The following is a 17,121-nucleotide window of genomic DNA, read 5'->3' on the forward strand; positions in this document are numbered from 1 at the left end:
AGCTACACAGCTTCACAACAGACGTCTCCACGTGCAGCTCAAGTCATCACTCAGAGCACAAAGAAAAGAAAGCCACGTCACGCAAGTCCTGCACCAGGTGTAACATGTAGGGGGAAGCAGACCATAAGCATCCTTGTTCTGGGTCTGTGTTCTCTTCCACTAATACAGAAACAGCCCCAAGGTCCCAGGCAGTTTCTAATAGCAAGGAACTAAATACCTGGGTTCAAATCCAGCCTCTACCACTTCCTAGCTGTGTGGCCCTGGCAAACAATTTAACCTCTCCGGGCATTAGTTTCCTCACGCGGAAAAGAGATAACCATAATACCGCCTTCTCACCTCACCTCAGTCTCTAGTTCGCTCTAAAACTGGGTGCTCTGATTTTAGGAATATGGTCAATGGTATCGTATGGACCAGACTTATGGTGATCATTTCATAACGTATGCAAATGCTGAATCATGCAGTACTCCTGAAACTAACCTAATAGGGCACGCCACCTGTATTTCAATAATAAATAAAGAAAACTAGTTGCTTTGAAGAATTTTGAAAAGGTTACTGGCAAACAAATACAAAGAAAAGCCACTCAGGGGCCTAAAGAGAAAGACTCTGTAACTGCCATGGCTTGACTGCTTGAGTCACATTTAGTAAAGTCTGGAATTTCCAGGGACAAAATCAGAGCTTCCCAACAGGACACCAAAGACACGAAAACAGGTGGGATCGGAATCGGAGATTTCCTAGAAACGTGCCCTCGAGGGCCGGGGTGCTAGCAGCGGATCATACTTTGTTGAAATGAGGGGAAGGGACAGACTCGTCCATTAACTAGAAGCCATCTGTTTACATATTTCCCCTCTTGATATTTTAGCTCTACTGCTACATCCAGGGTGAACCAACTCTGGATGCTGTATAAATATGAGAACTCTGGGAGAGAGGAGAGAGGAGCCCAGCAAACAGAACAGCCAGTGGGAATTACTGAATAACTGGGAGCATCTAAGTGAACCAGACTTTGTGTGTCTGGGGCCTGCAGAGTCAACCCCTCCCATCTCCCCCATGACTTACGCATTCACTGCTCCTGTGTTTGGCTAAAACCTGAAACGGCCACCCAACCAACATCAATCCCATTAGAAAGAGAGGAGCAACCTGGCATCGGAGAATGTCCTGACCCCTTTGAAGGCGGCTGCTTCAGAACTTGTGAATCATTTTGAAACAGTCAGTCGGGCCAAACCACATCAACAGTCACGTTTAAATAAAATGCATACACACACCCGCCAAACACAAAGCGCTGACTTGTCAGAATTCCGGCTCTGCTTTCCCTGTCAGGTCTGCTGGTGATGCACCAAGTCCATTTCAGAATCATGCTCCGAGTCAGGTGCCTACTTTGTAAGTGAGAACCTCAGGTTTTCAAAGGAAAGGTTCCGAGCTCTCCAGGCCACACCTGCAGCTGTCACTCACCGTTTACTGCCCTAGTGGGTGGACAGAGCAGGAAAGGCCTGACCTGAAGCGGCTGGGGAAGCCCGAAGCAGTGAACGCCTGTGTCAGCAGCCCGGCAGCCCCGCGGCAGAGGAAATCACTGCCGCTGGCCGTCCTGCCTTCGGCTTCCAGGAGTTGCAAGCCATGTGTTGCCTCTAGTCTTAACATGAAGTCCCTGGCAGTTTTGTTTCCTGCCCTTCACACGCCACCTTTGGATGCTGTTCAAAACACTCAATTTCCGGAAACTCAAAGCCAGTCAAGATTGGATGCGGGTGCAGAACCTTCTTCACTGTCACGCCTGTCACCTGTGATGCCCGAGTGTGGCTAGAATAAGGCCTGGGAGACCGCACTCCGTCCCCTCTGCTCGCCTACCACTGTGTTCTTTCTCAAGGTTTTCGGCGTCCCCTCTGACTGCTCCCTGAGGATTACTTCTATCTCCAGATTCAGAACTTCTCCGTTCCTTCACATGCCCACGTTTGCCCAAGACTTCCATTCCTCACAACCCCTTTAGGTGGGATGTGTTGAAGGATCCATTAGGCGAGAATGAATAATTTCCATGAACCCACCTAACACTTTCAAATCTTGGTGGAAAGAAATCTGGTTTAGGAAAGCAGTGCTTCACCAAAGAGCCGGCACTCTGCGCACCCTACGCGTCAAATCATGGGCACTAAGCACGCATTTGCCTCCTCCTGGGATGTTGAAAGGAGGTGATATCTGCCACCACCACCCCCCCCCAGAGGAGGCAGATTTGGAAGGCTCTGCCCCCTGAGCATTCTGGGTACTTGGTAAAGGTGCAGGAGTCAGCATCCATGGGGCGGGTTAAGGGGGGAGACAGGGAGAGAAAAGGGTGCGTCTGGGCCAAACGGCTCTTGCTTAACCCAGTGTTACTTTCTGGTCCTGTTACTCCGTGTCACTTTCTGCCACTCCACCCCCACTCTATTTGCCAAATACCTCAAGATGTTTCTAAGAGGTTCTGAATTATTGACAAACCTAGGGAAGATGCTTTGGAAAACATTAAGTACAAAAAGAGATCTGTACCGCTAGTGCAAACACTTGGTCATTGGCAGTTTCCTTTTTAAGGCCAAAGAGAAGAAAAGACGGGGGAAAAAAGCCTGCCTCTGCTAAATAATAATGGTATTCACAGAACAACAGACACTGCAAGTCCAAACTTCACAGTCTCCCCAGCTTTACTCACCCCTAGCCATCTTGCTCCTTTATTGGCAGCCTGTTGAATCTGGACTCTTTTGAGGGTGACATGGTAAACAGCTCCTTCCTCTACCTCTTCACCCCAGTCCTGAATCGAGCTCTGCCAGGGGAATGGGACAAAGAGAAAGAAAAAGAGTATTTTTTTTTCCTCTCTGCTAACCACAATCTATCCCAGCTGCTTCGCTGCTTCCAACAGCAGCTCAGGGCATAAGATGGGCTGTTCAAAATAAATATTAGAATCAGAGCAACACGAGACACATTGCGATAGAGGGAACGCTGAGATTTTTTTGGCCCCCAGCCCTTTCCTGTGGTATCAGGATCCCCGGACTTTTCCATTTAGTTATTTTTCCTAGACTCGCTCACATATCTTAAATAGTTTTTTTTTAAGTCTTTTTTTTTCCTTCTTAAAGAAACTGGTTTAGTCGTGATGAACTGTGCCTCCTTCAGTGAGAGGAAAAAGAATTCACTTGCAGAAAAAGTTTGTCCTTTTACAAGTGGCTCCGTTATTTGAGCAAACTACATTTTAAAATTTGCCACAAACAAGTGTTTAAAATGCCAAGAGTCCTCGCTCCTTTGGAGTGAAATGTTTTTGGCATGTCTTTTTTCTCCTTTGGAACCCCCAGTTAGCGGGAGGTAGAAAGTTTTTTTAATTTCCGTCCAATAATCTGGCAAGTGCAGAAAAAGCAACCCATCAACCGTGTGCAGCGGCCCCCTGGGGTTCCCCCCCCCCGTGCAGCGGCCCCCTGGGGTCCCCCCCCACCCCGTCCCCGACTAAACTCCAAGTTTGCGATGCAGAGCGGCTGGGACGCAGGAGCGCTCCTCGGCTCGCCCGGACTCGCGGTCCTCTTGCCTTCAAAGTTTTCCTTTCCTGACACACATCTTCCCTAGGCACACCAAGGGCAGCTGCTGAGAAAGTAAGCGTGGTTCAGAGGGAGAAGACACGCAGAGAGGAAGACGTACAAAGCCGAGGGAGGAAGCCTGGACTCCCGGGCATGGGGCCGGATTGCTCCGTCCCCTCCAAAACCCGCCCAAGAGAAAGCGGAGAAGATTCCCCAGCAGGGCAGCCTCGGGAGCAGGCAGAGGGTGTTCGCGTTACCATTTTAGCTTGCCAAAGCAATTTCATTCTCAGCGTTCCCTCCGGTGTGCGGCCGCGGCATGGTGCGCCCTGCTCCCGGGCAGACGCGGTCCCCGCCGGGCTCAGCCACGGCGCCTCCAGCCCCGGCCCCGAGCGAGCGGCCGCCGCGCGCGGAGCCCGGACACGCGCCGCCGCCGCCGGTGCGCGCGACTCGGCCACAAAGGGAGCGCGGCCAGCGAGCGAGCGAGGGCGCCGCAGACTCCTCCCCACGCCACTCCGCCGCTCCGTGATGTCAGGCTTTCCTGTTTGCGCTGTGAGCACACGCTCCCCTTCGCAAACCGCATAGATAAAGGCAGCGGGAAATAACTTCTCCAGCTCTGATAGTGGCCCGCGAACCGCCACCCTCTCAAGTGGATCAGGTTTTCCCGATTGGTCACCAGGTGCCAGAAAAGATCCGGGGGTGGTTGTGCGGGATCTCAGTGCGTTTCTCCTAAGTTCGCTCAAAGAAATACAGGGGGAAGGGGAGGTGCGAGAAGGATGCCAGGATGGGGTCAGAAAAACGGCTGTTATCTGCCTGTTACCCACTGAATTTAGATTCAGTCGGAGCGACCCCAGTGAGACTGGCGATACGGGAAGCCCGGAAGTTTTTCATCAGGACAAAAAAGGACTAATCGGAGGGTATTCCAAAGCCCACGTCCAGGGGCTGTACCGTGTCCAGCATCAGCACGCTCCCAACAGGAAATTGCTCTGGACTTCTTTCCACCCCCCGGGTGGCAAGGCTCGTCACTGGCCATTGCGGGAGGAAAGGGACAAAGCAGGAAAGGGCTTTGCTGAGACTGACAGCACGGAAATTGGGCCGCCGGTGGCCCGGGAGGTTCTGTGAGCCTGTGAGCAGTCACCGTGGGCTGAGTTGTCTGGACCCTAGGGACACGGTGGGACAGTAACCGCGGGGAAAGAGCCATTCACGAGGAGTCTGCCAGAGGGAGAGTTGTCATCGCAGAAAGTACATCAACGGAGAGATACCAGTTGATAATTTAATCAAATCTTGGCACGTGACAAATCCATGCCACTTACAAAAATGTTAGGGCGCATCTCTTTTCTACTATTCACCCCTAAATCAATTTAATTGCCTTTAAAAAAAGTTTTTAAAGGCTTCTCACTAATTGCCATGCTAAGGCATAAGGCTAGGCTTTGGTTAATAATGAATTTATTATAAGCTGAAAAGCTAGAGAATCAAGTGGAGTCATGTTCCCAGGGGAGCAAAATAAATAACAGTGAGGGCGCACCACGGGAAAATTAATGGATCTTTGGACGTTTGAGAGCATCTTGACGTCACTCAGCAAAGTTCCCCTCATACAACCAGAACCTCCAGGGCTCAGTAACTGTGGATAGAGGGTATGATCTTTTTATAAACCTGAAGTGGTTGTTTCTATTAAAAAAAAAATAGACTGGAACCTTCTTTAATCACCAGAATAGAGTGTCCCCAGTGTGCAGAGGCAAATCGTGTGGAAGACCTACCTCCCCGCTTCTAAAACCATCCTCTGCCCCCAGGTCCTCCAATTCAGTGATCTTGAAGAACACAAGATGCGCCTGGGGACAGTTAAGTGACCCATAAGATTAATTTCACCAGTACTTTAACCTGATTTGGGGCTGTAAATTTGGAGATTACTCCTTAAAAGTTTCCACTTCAGGAATATCAAAAAGTTTCTTCAACGTCTCCCCTCCAGGAAGCCTTTTTGGACAGGGCAGCTTGTAACTCATAAGGCTCACGAGTTTCAATCTCATCGCCCTCCTCTCTTCTCCAACAATACCCTGGCCGGCCACCTGGTGTGTAAGGGGGAAAACAGGCTCCTGGCGGATACCCCACCCTAACATTAAAAGTGAACTTGGGTGCTGCTTCCCTGACCTTTAACGTCCTCATCTGTAAAATGGGACAAACATCTATCTCACAGAGTTCGAAAAAGGATTAAATAGAATACGTATACAGATCATCTAGCACATGGTAAGTGATCAAAAAAAAAAAAAAAAGCACCATTCCCTTATTATTGCACTTCCTCCCAAACTGTAATTTGCCAGACTCGCTGAAAGGTTGCTGTATGTACGCGAGGTGTGGGAATCTAACATGGCGTATTCTCACTGAATAATTTCAGAGAGGCTTCCCAAGAAAAACTATTTGTATTTATACCTGATCATGTATGTGATTTTGTCCAGATATTGATCCCCAAAAAGGATGGTTTTATGCTAGACAGAGCAATCAAATGTTGCAGTTTATAGTTTTTAAATACTTATTTTAAAATATCTCACCTGCAGGCAGCTCAGTCAGTGTTATCTTATTATACACACTTTTGGGTTAAAATACCCCTGGTCAATATGTGGGAAAGATAAACTAGTAAGCGATTTATAACGAAGTCTTAATTTATTTACCAGACTAACCTACTCATGACCTGGCATAGTCCTAAAAGCACAGGTCAAGTTTGGGCAAAAGGATATCAGCAACGTTTTGTACTTTTCAGCATACACATCTTCCATCTCCTTGGTTAAGTATATTCCTAAGCATTTTATTCTTTTCAGTGCTGTTGTAAGTGGGACTGTTTTCTTAATTTCATTTTCAAATTGTTCATATTAGTATAAAGAAATGCAACTGATTTTTATGTATTGATTTTATATCCTACAACTTTACTCAATTTGTTTATTAGTTCTAATAGTTATTTTGTGGACACACCAAAAAGATGGAAAGACATCCTATGTTCATGGATTGGAAGAATTAATATTGTTACAAATGTCAATACCACCCAAAGCAATCTACAGATTCAATGCAATCCCTATCAAAACTGCAATAGCGTTTTTGATAAGTAAAAATATTTAGAAATGGGGAAAAAAATCCTAAAATTCATGTGGAACCATAAAGGACATAAAATAGCCAAAGCAATCTTGTAAAAGAAGAACAAGGCTAGAGGTTTCACACTTTCTGGTTTCAAAACATATTTCAAAGTTACAGGAATCAAAACAGTATGGAACTGGCATAAAGGCAGATATGTTGACCAATGAAACCCAATAAAGAACCCATAAATAAACCCACAAACATACTGGTCAACTGCTCTTTGATAAGAGTGCCACGAATACATGAGAAAGACAGTCTCTTCAACAAATGGTGCTGGGAAAACCGGATATCCAGATGCAAAAGAATGACACTGAAAACCGAACGCTTAGCCCAAACACAAATATCAACTCAAAATGGATTAAAGACTTAAATATAAGACCTGAAACTATAGAGGAATACACACAAAGCTTCATAACATTGGTCTTGGCAATGATTTCATGGATATGACACCAAAAGCACAGGCAACAAAATAAAAATAGACAAGTAAGCCGACCTTGTGCTAAGAAGCTTCTGCACAGCAAAGGGAACAGTTAGGACATAGTGATAAGGTGACGAGTGGTACGGGAGAAAGTATCTGCCAAAAACACATCTGATAGAGAGTTAATATCCATAATATATAAGTAACTCCTACAACTCAATAGCAAATAACAGTAATAGTAACTGAATTTAAAAATGAGCAAAGGCCTTAAATAAACATTTCTCTGAAGAATACAGACAAATCGTCAACAAGTACATGAAAAAAGGCTCAAGGGGGGAAGTGTAGCTCAAGTGGTAGAGCGCATGCTTAGCATGCATAAGGTCCTGGGTTCAATCCCCAGTACTTCTTTCAAAAATAACCTTGAATGCCCCCCCTTGCCAAAAATAAAATAATTAAATAATACAATAATAAATAAATAAAATATTTTTAAAAAACATTAAATTAAAAATTATTAAAAGAAAAGAGGCTCAACACAACTAATCATCAGGGAAATGCAAATCAAAACCACAGTGAGATATCACCTCACACCTCTTACGACGGCCATTATTATTATTTTTCTCTTTTTAGGGTGGCCATTATTAAAAAAAAATTCACAAACATTGACAAGGATGTGGAGAAAAGGGAACCCTTGTACACTGTTGGTAAGAATGTCAACTGGTACAATCATTACAGAAAACAATGTGGAGACTCCTCAATAAATTAAGAGTAGAACTAGCACGTGATCCAGCAATCCCACTTCTGGGTATTTATCCAAAAGAATTTAAATCAAGATCTCAAAGAGATCTGAGTTCTCCCACATTCACTGCAGCACTATTCATGATAACCAAGATGTGGAAACAACCTCATTGTCCAACGATGGATGAACGGATAAAGAAGAAGTGGTGTATACAGACAATGGAATATTACTCAGCCTGAAGAAAGGACATCCCAGTCACATACGAGTCTAGAGGTCATTACGCTGAGTAAAACAAGGCAGTCACAGAAGGGTAAATACTGCATGGTTCCACTTACACGAGTAGCTAAAGCAGGCAGAGTCTTAGAAGCAGAAAGTAGAACAGTGGTTACCAGGGGCTGAGGGAGCGGGGAATAGGGAGCTGCTGTTCAGTGTGCATCACATCTCAGTTATGCAAGATGAAGAAATACTAGAGATCTATGGACAATATTGTGCTTATAGTTAGCAGTGATGTGCTGCACCCTTGAAGATGTGTTCAAGTCGAGGGAGAGGGAAAAGAGAGCAGAGAAGACCGATATTTAAAGCAACAGGGCGTTGCTGGGAATAGTTCCATGTTGTCACGTTTGGTGCTCACTGACAGTCAGCAGCAACAGAAGAGTCTTAGGGCAGAACAGGAAAGAGGGAAGAGGTGTGGAAGGACTCTAAGCTAGGGAAAAAGAAAAACAAATACAAACACAGAAACAAACTTTCTCGCTTTACAGTTCCACCAGAGCCAATAAATAGAGAACCGGAAAGCTGCAAACACAAGCAGCTGGTGTGCAGATTCTATAAGCGACTCTGTCTAGAAGTGGGAATATACTGTTTACACTCTCCATTCATTCATTTACTCATTCTCTGGCCTCTATGACACCATGCTTTTCTAGACTTTATTCTACATCTCTAGCTGAAAGGAGATGTGAAAAATATAAAAATTATGACAAGATGCTTTTATGTATGTGGGTTGACATAGAGTCAATACTCCTGTGGCTGGGTGAATGATGAGACATCTGGTGTGCGAGGGCCAGGAGTTGAATTCCAGCCCCAGACAACTTGTCAACCAAGAGTCTGCCCCCCACTTCTCACAGCCTTGGTGTCTGCCTCTGGTTTCCTTTCATGCTTATCATGAGCGTTAAATAAACCATCTATATAAAGCATCTAACAGAATAAACGCTGCTATCTAAAGCACCCAATAGAATACTTGGAACATAGGGGGCCTTGAGTGAAAATCTATCTCCCTCCCTCCCTACCCCCACCCTCTTTGTCTGTAATGTAATCTGTGTTCATTGACTGCTCTTGGCGTGAATCTGCCTGTTCTTTAGGTGTTTGCTTAGGTAGCAGACGGCACTGCAGGACAGAAAAGTAAAAGCGATGCAAGTGTAACAGACATTGTACTTGGAAATCAGTAGTTAACACTCGTCTTGGAGATGGTGATATTGGCGTAAGATGGTCAGAGATGGGAAAGCCTTGGTTTTGTCCTCAAACTCAATGCCGGACTAGGATGTCCTACGCCCCAGCTACACGGTCAGAGGAAAACAGTCCTAAGACAGCAATAGTAATAATAATAACAAAGCAGCTGTGTGAAAAGAGTTAAATAAGTGAGAGGGCAGGATTCTCCTCCCTGACCTGACAGGTGAGGACGGCTGAGTGCCCGCTGCCTGGGTTTGCCTACAGCCCTTACCTAAACAGGTGAGTTTCAGAACCTTCCCCACTTTTGAATGGAATTGATAATAGACATTTTGCAACACGTTATTCACAAATACACCTTTAGCTGTTTGGAGGTCCCTAAAAGAAGCAAACAACTTTGGGTGGAGGACATAAGCAAATATTTGTTACTTCTTAACTCCTTTCCCCAACAAATATCAAAGCGTTGTCAAAATTCAACCTACTTAATCCTTTCCACATCCCCAGGAAATGCTGTTCCCTACCCCAGGCTTGCAGGCTGGGGTGCTCATTAACGTTCCATCTTCAGCTTCCCACCATCAGCCGAAGAGGCATCCGGAGGCAGCCTATCAGCGCGGCACCCTGCGATGGCTGTTTCTAGCTATGCTAACTGGCGTTGCCCCACTCACCTCCTCTTGGCTTGAACTTTCAACCTTGCTTTGCAAAAGGTAAGGGGCCAGTCATGCTTGGTTAAAGATGACCGGTCCTCTTTAAGCTGTAGACAATTGCTTCGATTTTCTGAGAGCCCAGAAGTGATTTTTATTAATTATCACAGAGATGCTATGAGGTATATGTTAAAATTTTTCAATGCTGTTATTAGGTTGTTTTTTTTTTTTTTCATTTAGGCAAGCAAATTATAAGTCAGTTTTAGATGGACCTACTACAACTGAAAAAGAGGCTGCCCTAGGGGGTAGAAAATGGAGACAGAAGAAACATAAACAAATTGCACTCAGACAGACGGCAGGCCAAAGGCAGGGGCTTCCTCTGGCCGTGATGACACACACTGACCGGCTGTTGGTGGTCACTCTTAATTGTTGGTGATGCTTCTCCGAGGAGGAAGCTGGTTACTTGAACACTATTTGTAACTTGGGCTAATGAGCATCAGAAGCTCATCTAATTATAGATTTCTGTGAAAGAAAAAAAGGACACACAGAAATGTTTTCTCATGATGGAAAAGACCAAAGCAGACGACAACCAGCTCAGACACAATGCCAGGTCTGTGTGACACACAGTAAGACATTTGGCAAAGTGGAGATGGGTGACCTGATGCCATGAAGGGCATGACCAAGATTCTGGGAGGAGTTACTGGGCAATTAGACAAATCATATCTCGTTTCAGGGCTAAAGGAACCTCCTTTATCCATAATGATGGTATTGAAGTGGTGCTGAAAACCCAACTGAATTAGAGCTATTACCACATAACAGCTAGAGTGAGACTCGGCAGCAGGGACACCGGATCTGAGTCCTGATCCGTCACTTCTCTCCGAGGCAAGGTCTCTTCTCTTAAGCCTATAAAATGCAGGGACAGAAACACCTTCCTCACTGACTCACAGTGAGAATCAAGTGAGATGATCCACACCAGCCTTTAGCACAGCATCTGGCACCACAGTTCATACTCGGTGTTGTTCATGACGATGGTGGGGATGATGCTGCTGATGTCAAGTCAATGGGTTGCAAAAGCGACAAGAGACTGACTCATTCAAAATCAGACCTATAGCTCAAGATTTTGCAGCATGAAGCTAAAACGTGGTGGTACAAAGAACCCAGCAAGCCCCCCAGCCTGCCGAGTCAATGAGCAACATTTACTGAGTTGCTACGTGGCGCAGAAAAACACTATGCTCTATACTCTTTTCCACCTCCAACTGTCTCCACACCGGACCTGAGTAATCTGTTCAAATCACCACACCACCACCTCCGATTCTTAAATCCCTCCAGTGGCTCCCCATTGCTGAGGATGAAATCCTAGATCCTTCTCGTATCCCGTCAGGCCTTGGCCAGGCTGGCCCCCGCCGACCTCTGCAGCCTCCTCCCACCTCACTTCATGGACGCTCTCTGGGCTCCAGGAACCCCTGTCATCCTCCAATGGCCCCACCCCATCATGGAGCCTTTACTCATGTGATTCTCTCTTTTTGGGACATCCCTCCCTCTTCTCCTCTCCGACGTGGGCTAAACCCCCCCATTCTATGCTCTCATGGCACCATGTTCCTCCCTTTGTAGCTCTGTCACAGTTGTAATTTTATTTAATTGTATGATTATCTGATAAATATCGATTTTCCCCAAACTCTTTGAAGGCAGAGGTAATGTTAGCCTTTCCCTCATCGCTGTGCTCTGTCACCTTACACAGTGCCTAGTACACAGCACACGCTCAATAAATAACTATTTGACTTGACCTATTGATAGATACATAGATGGACGCCGCGCTGTGAATTCAGGAAGCGCTTAGTAATTGTGTGAGTAATGTAAATAAATCTTAGACATTATCTCTGCCTTGAAGTTGTTTATACTCTAAAAGCAGAAATAAGGTATAAAGGGAGTAAGTGGAAAATGACTTTACGCAGCCACCGCTCAGCACGTACAGACTCAGAGAGCAGGGCAGCCTGAGAAGCAGGCGTCCGAGAAGACACCGAGGAAGTCCATCAGGTGGCGGCCACCGCCACAGCGCTTGCAGATAACTGCAGTTCCCAGTAAGGTTGTGTTAACCGCTACCTTTGGGGAAAAAAAAAACAAAACACGAACTGGGGGGTGGGGTGGGGTCTTCCAGTTGGGAGGATGGAAGGTTCCAAAGATGATAGTTGTTTGGGGAAGTGGCTCACATAGTCCAGGGAAAAGGAGGTTTGGATAAACAAGTTGGTTGGTGGAGATTCTTGAATTGTTCTTAACAGGAAATTGAAACAATAAAACAGAGCGTGAACAAGATGATTCTAACACTTGTCCAGAGGACAACTTAGAGGGAGGAAAGCAGGGAGGCAGAGCCGACTTCTAGGAAGCTGTTAGTAATGCACACGCCAAATAATTAAGCCCCAGGCTGAGACAAGGTAAGGGTTTTGAAATAAAGAAATGAGTCTGAGTGATATTTTGGAAAAATAAACGTTGCAACCTAATGACAGGCAGCCTGTTGCCAGTAAATGAGAAGGGAAAAAACAAAAAAAAAGAAAAAAACAACCCTGCAAGGTTTTAAGAGTGGGACACTAGGATTGTGGTGGGGACATGAAAACAAGGAGAAAATGGGAAGGACTCTCTGCTGTGGGGAAAAAATATGACCAGTTCAGTTCTGGGGAGAAAGAAAAGAGAGAGACTGAAATGATAAGAAAGAAAGGCAAAGAGTTTCAAGTTAATAGGCACAGGAAGTTGTCTGAAGCCCTGAAGTCACATTCCCCAGGAGGAATCACAGAGGCTAAGCAGTCTCAAAATGCACCCAGGACTGAAGAAGATTGAACAAAAGTAACCAGAAAGGAGAGAGAGGGAAAGGAGGCCAGCAGAGCGTGGGTTATACAAACTCCCTGAAAGGAGAGCTTACGGCAACCAAAAATGCTCAGACCCGCGAAAGTCAGCCTCGGAATCCAGGCAGTGTGCTTTAGAACACTTCAAATGACAAAGGATTTACCTTCATCATTACCACAAGATGCTGCATGTATTTTAAAAGGATTGTCCCTGTTTAAAAACATACAAGAGTTTTTAGAAGTGATCACTGGTTATTCTGTTCTGTGACACTCTTCAATAAAATGTAACCGGAGTTAATTGAAAGTCTTAGTGTGGTCAGTTACATAACACCAGAATTGCTGAATAGCTTAAATGTGGTGTTTTCCCAGAAATATTTGTCTTTTGGATGAAACCAAGAATGGAAAGTTTCGGTCTTAAAGGAGAACTTTTGAGAAGGTGGAAAGAAAAGAAAAACATATATAATGGGAATACAACTTTCACAGCCATTAACAGAAATGCTGCAAATATGGGAACTACTCACACAAAGACACACAAAAACACAAACAGAAGTGAATTTCATCGCTTCCGAGAGTTAATTGTGAATTGGATATCAATTAGATGATGTCTTTTTAAAGATCAGAAAACCTCTCGTATATTGCCTTTGCCAGGAGTGGAGTTAGACGGAGGTTTGGTTCTTGGTACTTTCCTGTTAAACGGGCAGAATCGACTCCTGCAAACCCACACTGATCCTGTTTTGTCTGAGACATGAAATGAGGCCTATAGGGTGAAAATGTGTTTCATTTGGGGGCAGGAGAAGGGGAAGAGTCACAGCCTTTGGTTTATTTGGCTTCTTCTAAGTAGGAGAACAGCTGATGCTCTAGAAAGCTGCATACAGCTCTACTCCTACCCTGGTTTTTCTCTCCTTTTCCTCCAGAGATTGTGTGTGTGTGTGAGTGTGTGTGTGTGTTGTAGAAAGGGGAGTTGGAGGTGGCTATGGTAGAAGCTGGAATATTAGGTGGCGTGTGTATGTGGTTGGACTGAGTGTATGCATTGTGGGACTGGAGAACTGATCACACAGTTGGCCTTCGTCGCAAACCTTAATCATAAAGCCTAGTGATTTCTCTCCAGAACAACACAAGCCCACCAGAAAGGCACGATAAAGAAGGGACAGTGCAATTGCGTCATGTGGCAACCTCACAGCCAAGGAGGTAATATACTTTTACTTAGAGCCAAACAGATAATGTATTTAACATTATGTGAAGGCATTTCTCTCCTGTAACCTGCCAGGGTGCCCTGCTGTGAAGTCAGTGTGTCCCGTGCCTCAGGAACCCACACCACAGTTGGTTGAAGGCTCGTGACCTTAGCGGGAGGACCAGCTGACACTCTCGATATACGTGCCCAACTCAGGCTAAGTTTTTGGTCTTTGCCACCTGAAAAGGCTTGGGGGGGGGGTAAAGTGGAAGTTGGTCAAGCAGTGAGAATTCCCACATTCTGGTTGGTTCTATAAATCCATGCCAGACTCAGGCTGCCCTAGGAATGTCCAGAAGAGCTCAGCATCAGTTCCAGGCAGCAAAAAGGAATTAAATTTACTTTGGGTGTAGGGTCCAAGGATTCCAGGACAAAACTGGACCTCCTAGGATTTTGTTGTGACCATGAACCGTGTGGACAAGGGCGTCATTCTAGGATGATGGAGCGGCAGGATAGAAAGGGCCCGGCTCCGACTGTTACCTCGTAGAACAGAGAGTCTGGGACTGTCTACTCTGGACTGCTTCATAAGAGATAAACAGAATTCCTTCTTGTTTAAGTTGTAGAATTGTCTCTCTGTTACAAGTAACCAAAGTCTACATCCCAATTAATACACCTGTTATATAGAACATAAATCAGCAGAGGTAAGACAGTCACTTAGCCAAAGGCTCAATCATAATAATCTAAGATTTACTCTGATGTGCTCTGATTCTGAAATTATTCTGGGCTCTGAAAGGGATTTTTTTTATCTATTTATTATGCATGCAATGCATAATAAGAAGCTGAATAAACCAAAGGTTGTGACTCCTCCCCTTTTCCTGCCCCCAAACTAAACACATTTTCATTCTATACACCTCATTTCTTGTCTCAAACAAAACAGGATCAGCGTGGGTTAGCAGGAGTCAATTCTGCCCATTTAACAGGAAAATAACAATACTCATGCAATGACCATTTACCGAGTGTTCACTACATATCAGGCACTGTGCTAGTCACTGCAGAAATAACTTTGAACAAGACAGTTGTGGTACCTGCCTCACGGTGCTCACGGACTAGAGGGAGAAACAGACAAAACACATATATTTCTAGTGTGATAAATGCTGAGAAAAGGGTTGGTACTGGAGTCTACAGGCTGAGCCTATGAGATTCAGGAGTTGCTTCCCAGGGAAAATGATCTCTAAGGTGAGCTCTGAAAGGTGAGATGGAACTAGAATTAGTAGAGGAAACAGATGCGGGAGGAGGAGAGAGCAACCCAGGCAGAGGGAAGAGAACAGGAGAAGGCCCAGGACTCAGAGGGATCGCAGATCAAACAGAATCCTAGACACGGCCCAGTAGTTCACAAAGTGCTCCAAACATGCTGGTAACTACACATCTTCCCTAAAAATTAAGTAGAGCCACAGCTTCACTTTCTGAGCACTAACTTGGCTTAATAGTGTAATACACTACCTGGACACATGTGCCTTGGAAATACGAGGTATGCTTTTATTTTCTTTTATGTAATCCTCCAATCCCTCAAATAATGCCCTGTGAAGGGTCAGGTAAGTAAGTAATGATTTTAATGACTTTAACAGAGCACATACTATGTGTGAGGCACTGACTCTCACCTCCCGGTCCAGTATCTAAAGCAAGGGCGGGCTGGTCCGGGGTGGCAAACAACGGAATGACCGAAGCAAGCGGGCAAGAGGGACGGGCGTGGCTGTGGGTCTTGGGTGGAACCACGCAGACTCTAAACCCCAAGCCAGAGTCCGAGTGCTGCAGTCTGTCCTGCTGAGAACAGCCAGCCCCGCACGTCCCAGGGGAGCGTCTGACCCAGGTCTGGGGGCAGGAACACCAGCGGGGCAGAGAGGCCTCCCTCAGGTCCGCCTCGGGAACACTCGCTGTTGGTGCTGTCCCTGCCCAGGGGGTGGAGAGGATGCTGGGGTCTCTTTGGAGGAGGGGGAAGCAACATTAGAGACAGTGAATGCTGTGAGTCTCCTGAAGGAGATGAAGTATGAAGAGAGTTTCAGGGGGCGGCAGAGGGGTTTGGGGAAGGAGGGTGGGGGCAAAGGAGAGAGCCGTCCAGAGCGCGGGAAAAGTGTGAGCCCAAGCTTAGAGTCAGACGTAAGGCCACGACAGACCAAGCAGAGGAGGCAGGCCGCCCAGGCCCGCCGCACCACGTGGGCACAGGCGCCCGCCGCCCCTGGGGCTCGTCTCTCGCCAGAGTGCTCCGAGAGTCGTGTTGATGGAGATGCGTGACTTCACCCGGGGTAAACTGGACAAGCTCCTCTGCGCCCTGGTGGTTTATTTGAGAATTACATCGTTGGGGCTGGTCGGAATCATGTATAATTTAGTCCCCACAGCATGACTGTCACCTGTTTGCAGGTGTGAATATTTTTGTGCTGGTCATCACTAACGCTTTCTGTCATTCTGCAGTTTACACATACATTAGTTCTCTTAATCTTCACAGCAGCCCTCCAAAGCAGAGGTATTATATCTCCATTTTATGACCTAAGAAACTGAAATGCCAAGATGACAAAGACAATATAAATGCTGGAGCCAAGTCTTTTGACTCCAAATATCATGTTCATGTTACTTCCCAAAGAACACATTTTTGTTCTTAGACATTTTTGCTGCATTGTTGCTGTTGCTTGTATGTTTGAGGACTTAAGGAACCTCATGAAGTATGTTGGTTCTTCATCCCCATTCGTAATCAGAGGTGCATCCACACAGTTGCCAGCACTCAAGAATCACATCCTTCCTGGCTCTTTCATGAGTGTCTCATCCCTTCCACTCCCAGTGCTGCCATCCTGGTCCAGGTTCGTGTTGTCTGGCCTGACGGCCCCATTTGTTTGCTCACACAGTCACTCAGGCAGCCACTGTGCTCCAGGACTGTGCTAGGCGCCGGGCAGGCTGGGGGATCAATAGGGAGCCCCTGCTTTCAGGGAACTTACAGTCTAGAGGGGAGAGAGAGAAGTAAACAGGACCTTACAGAGAGTGTGAGTGCTTAACGGAGAGGGCACGTGGTGGCCCCTAGCATCAGGGAGTGAGAGGAGTCAGAGATATCTAAAGCTGGGACTTCAGTGGGAAGCAAAAGTTAGCGGGTGGGAAGGGGGAGACATGCTTAGTTCAGGGAAAGGAGTAAGACCAGCAAGGCCGTGGATGCCGACGAGAAGAAAGTGATGTCACACACAGAACAGAATGTACATAGTGTGGCGGCCTGACGGA

General features: G+C 46.0%; 1 protein-coding gene across 3 annotated transcripts in view; it reads right to left on the minus strand.

Annotated features, from left to right (window-relative positions):
• RGL1 (ral guanine nucleotide dissociation stimulator like 1) overlaps positions 1-17,121 on the minus strand; it is a 257,821-nt gene that overhangs the window by 116,387 nt on the left and 124,313 nt on the right. The window contains exons 1-2 of one of the 3 annotated variants that reach the window (XM_032463547.1): positions 3,767-3,995; positions 2,660-2,770 (exon numbers count right to left, since the gene is read on the minus strand). The exons of 1 other annotated variant lie outside the window; for it this stretch is intronic. In XM_032463547.1, coding sequence (XP_032319438.1) covers positions 2,660-2,770; positions 3,767-3,793 — 138 coding nt within the window. In that variant the 5' untranslated portion in view covers positions 3,794-3,995. Of the gene's footprint in view, positions 1-2,659; positions 2,771-3,766; positions 3,996-17,121 lie in introns of those variants that run through there. One more of the 3 variants, XM_032463546.1, reaches the window with a different exon arrangement.

Source organism: Camelus ferus, chromosome 21, assembly GCF_009834535.1.
Source record: "Camelus ferus isolate YT-003-E chromosome 21, BCGSAC_Cfer_1.0, whole genome shotgun sequence".
NCBI lineage: Eukaryota > Metazoa > Chordata > Mammalia > Artiodactyla > Camelidae > Camelus > Camelus ferus.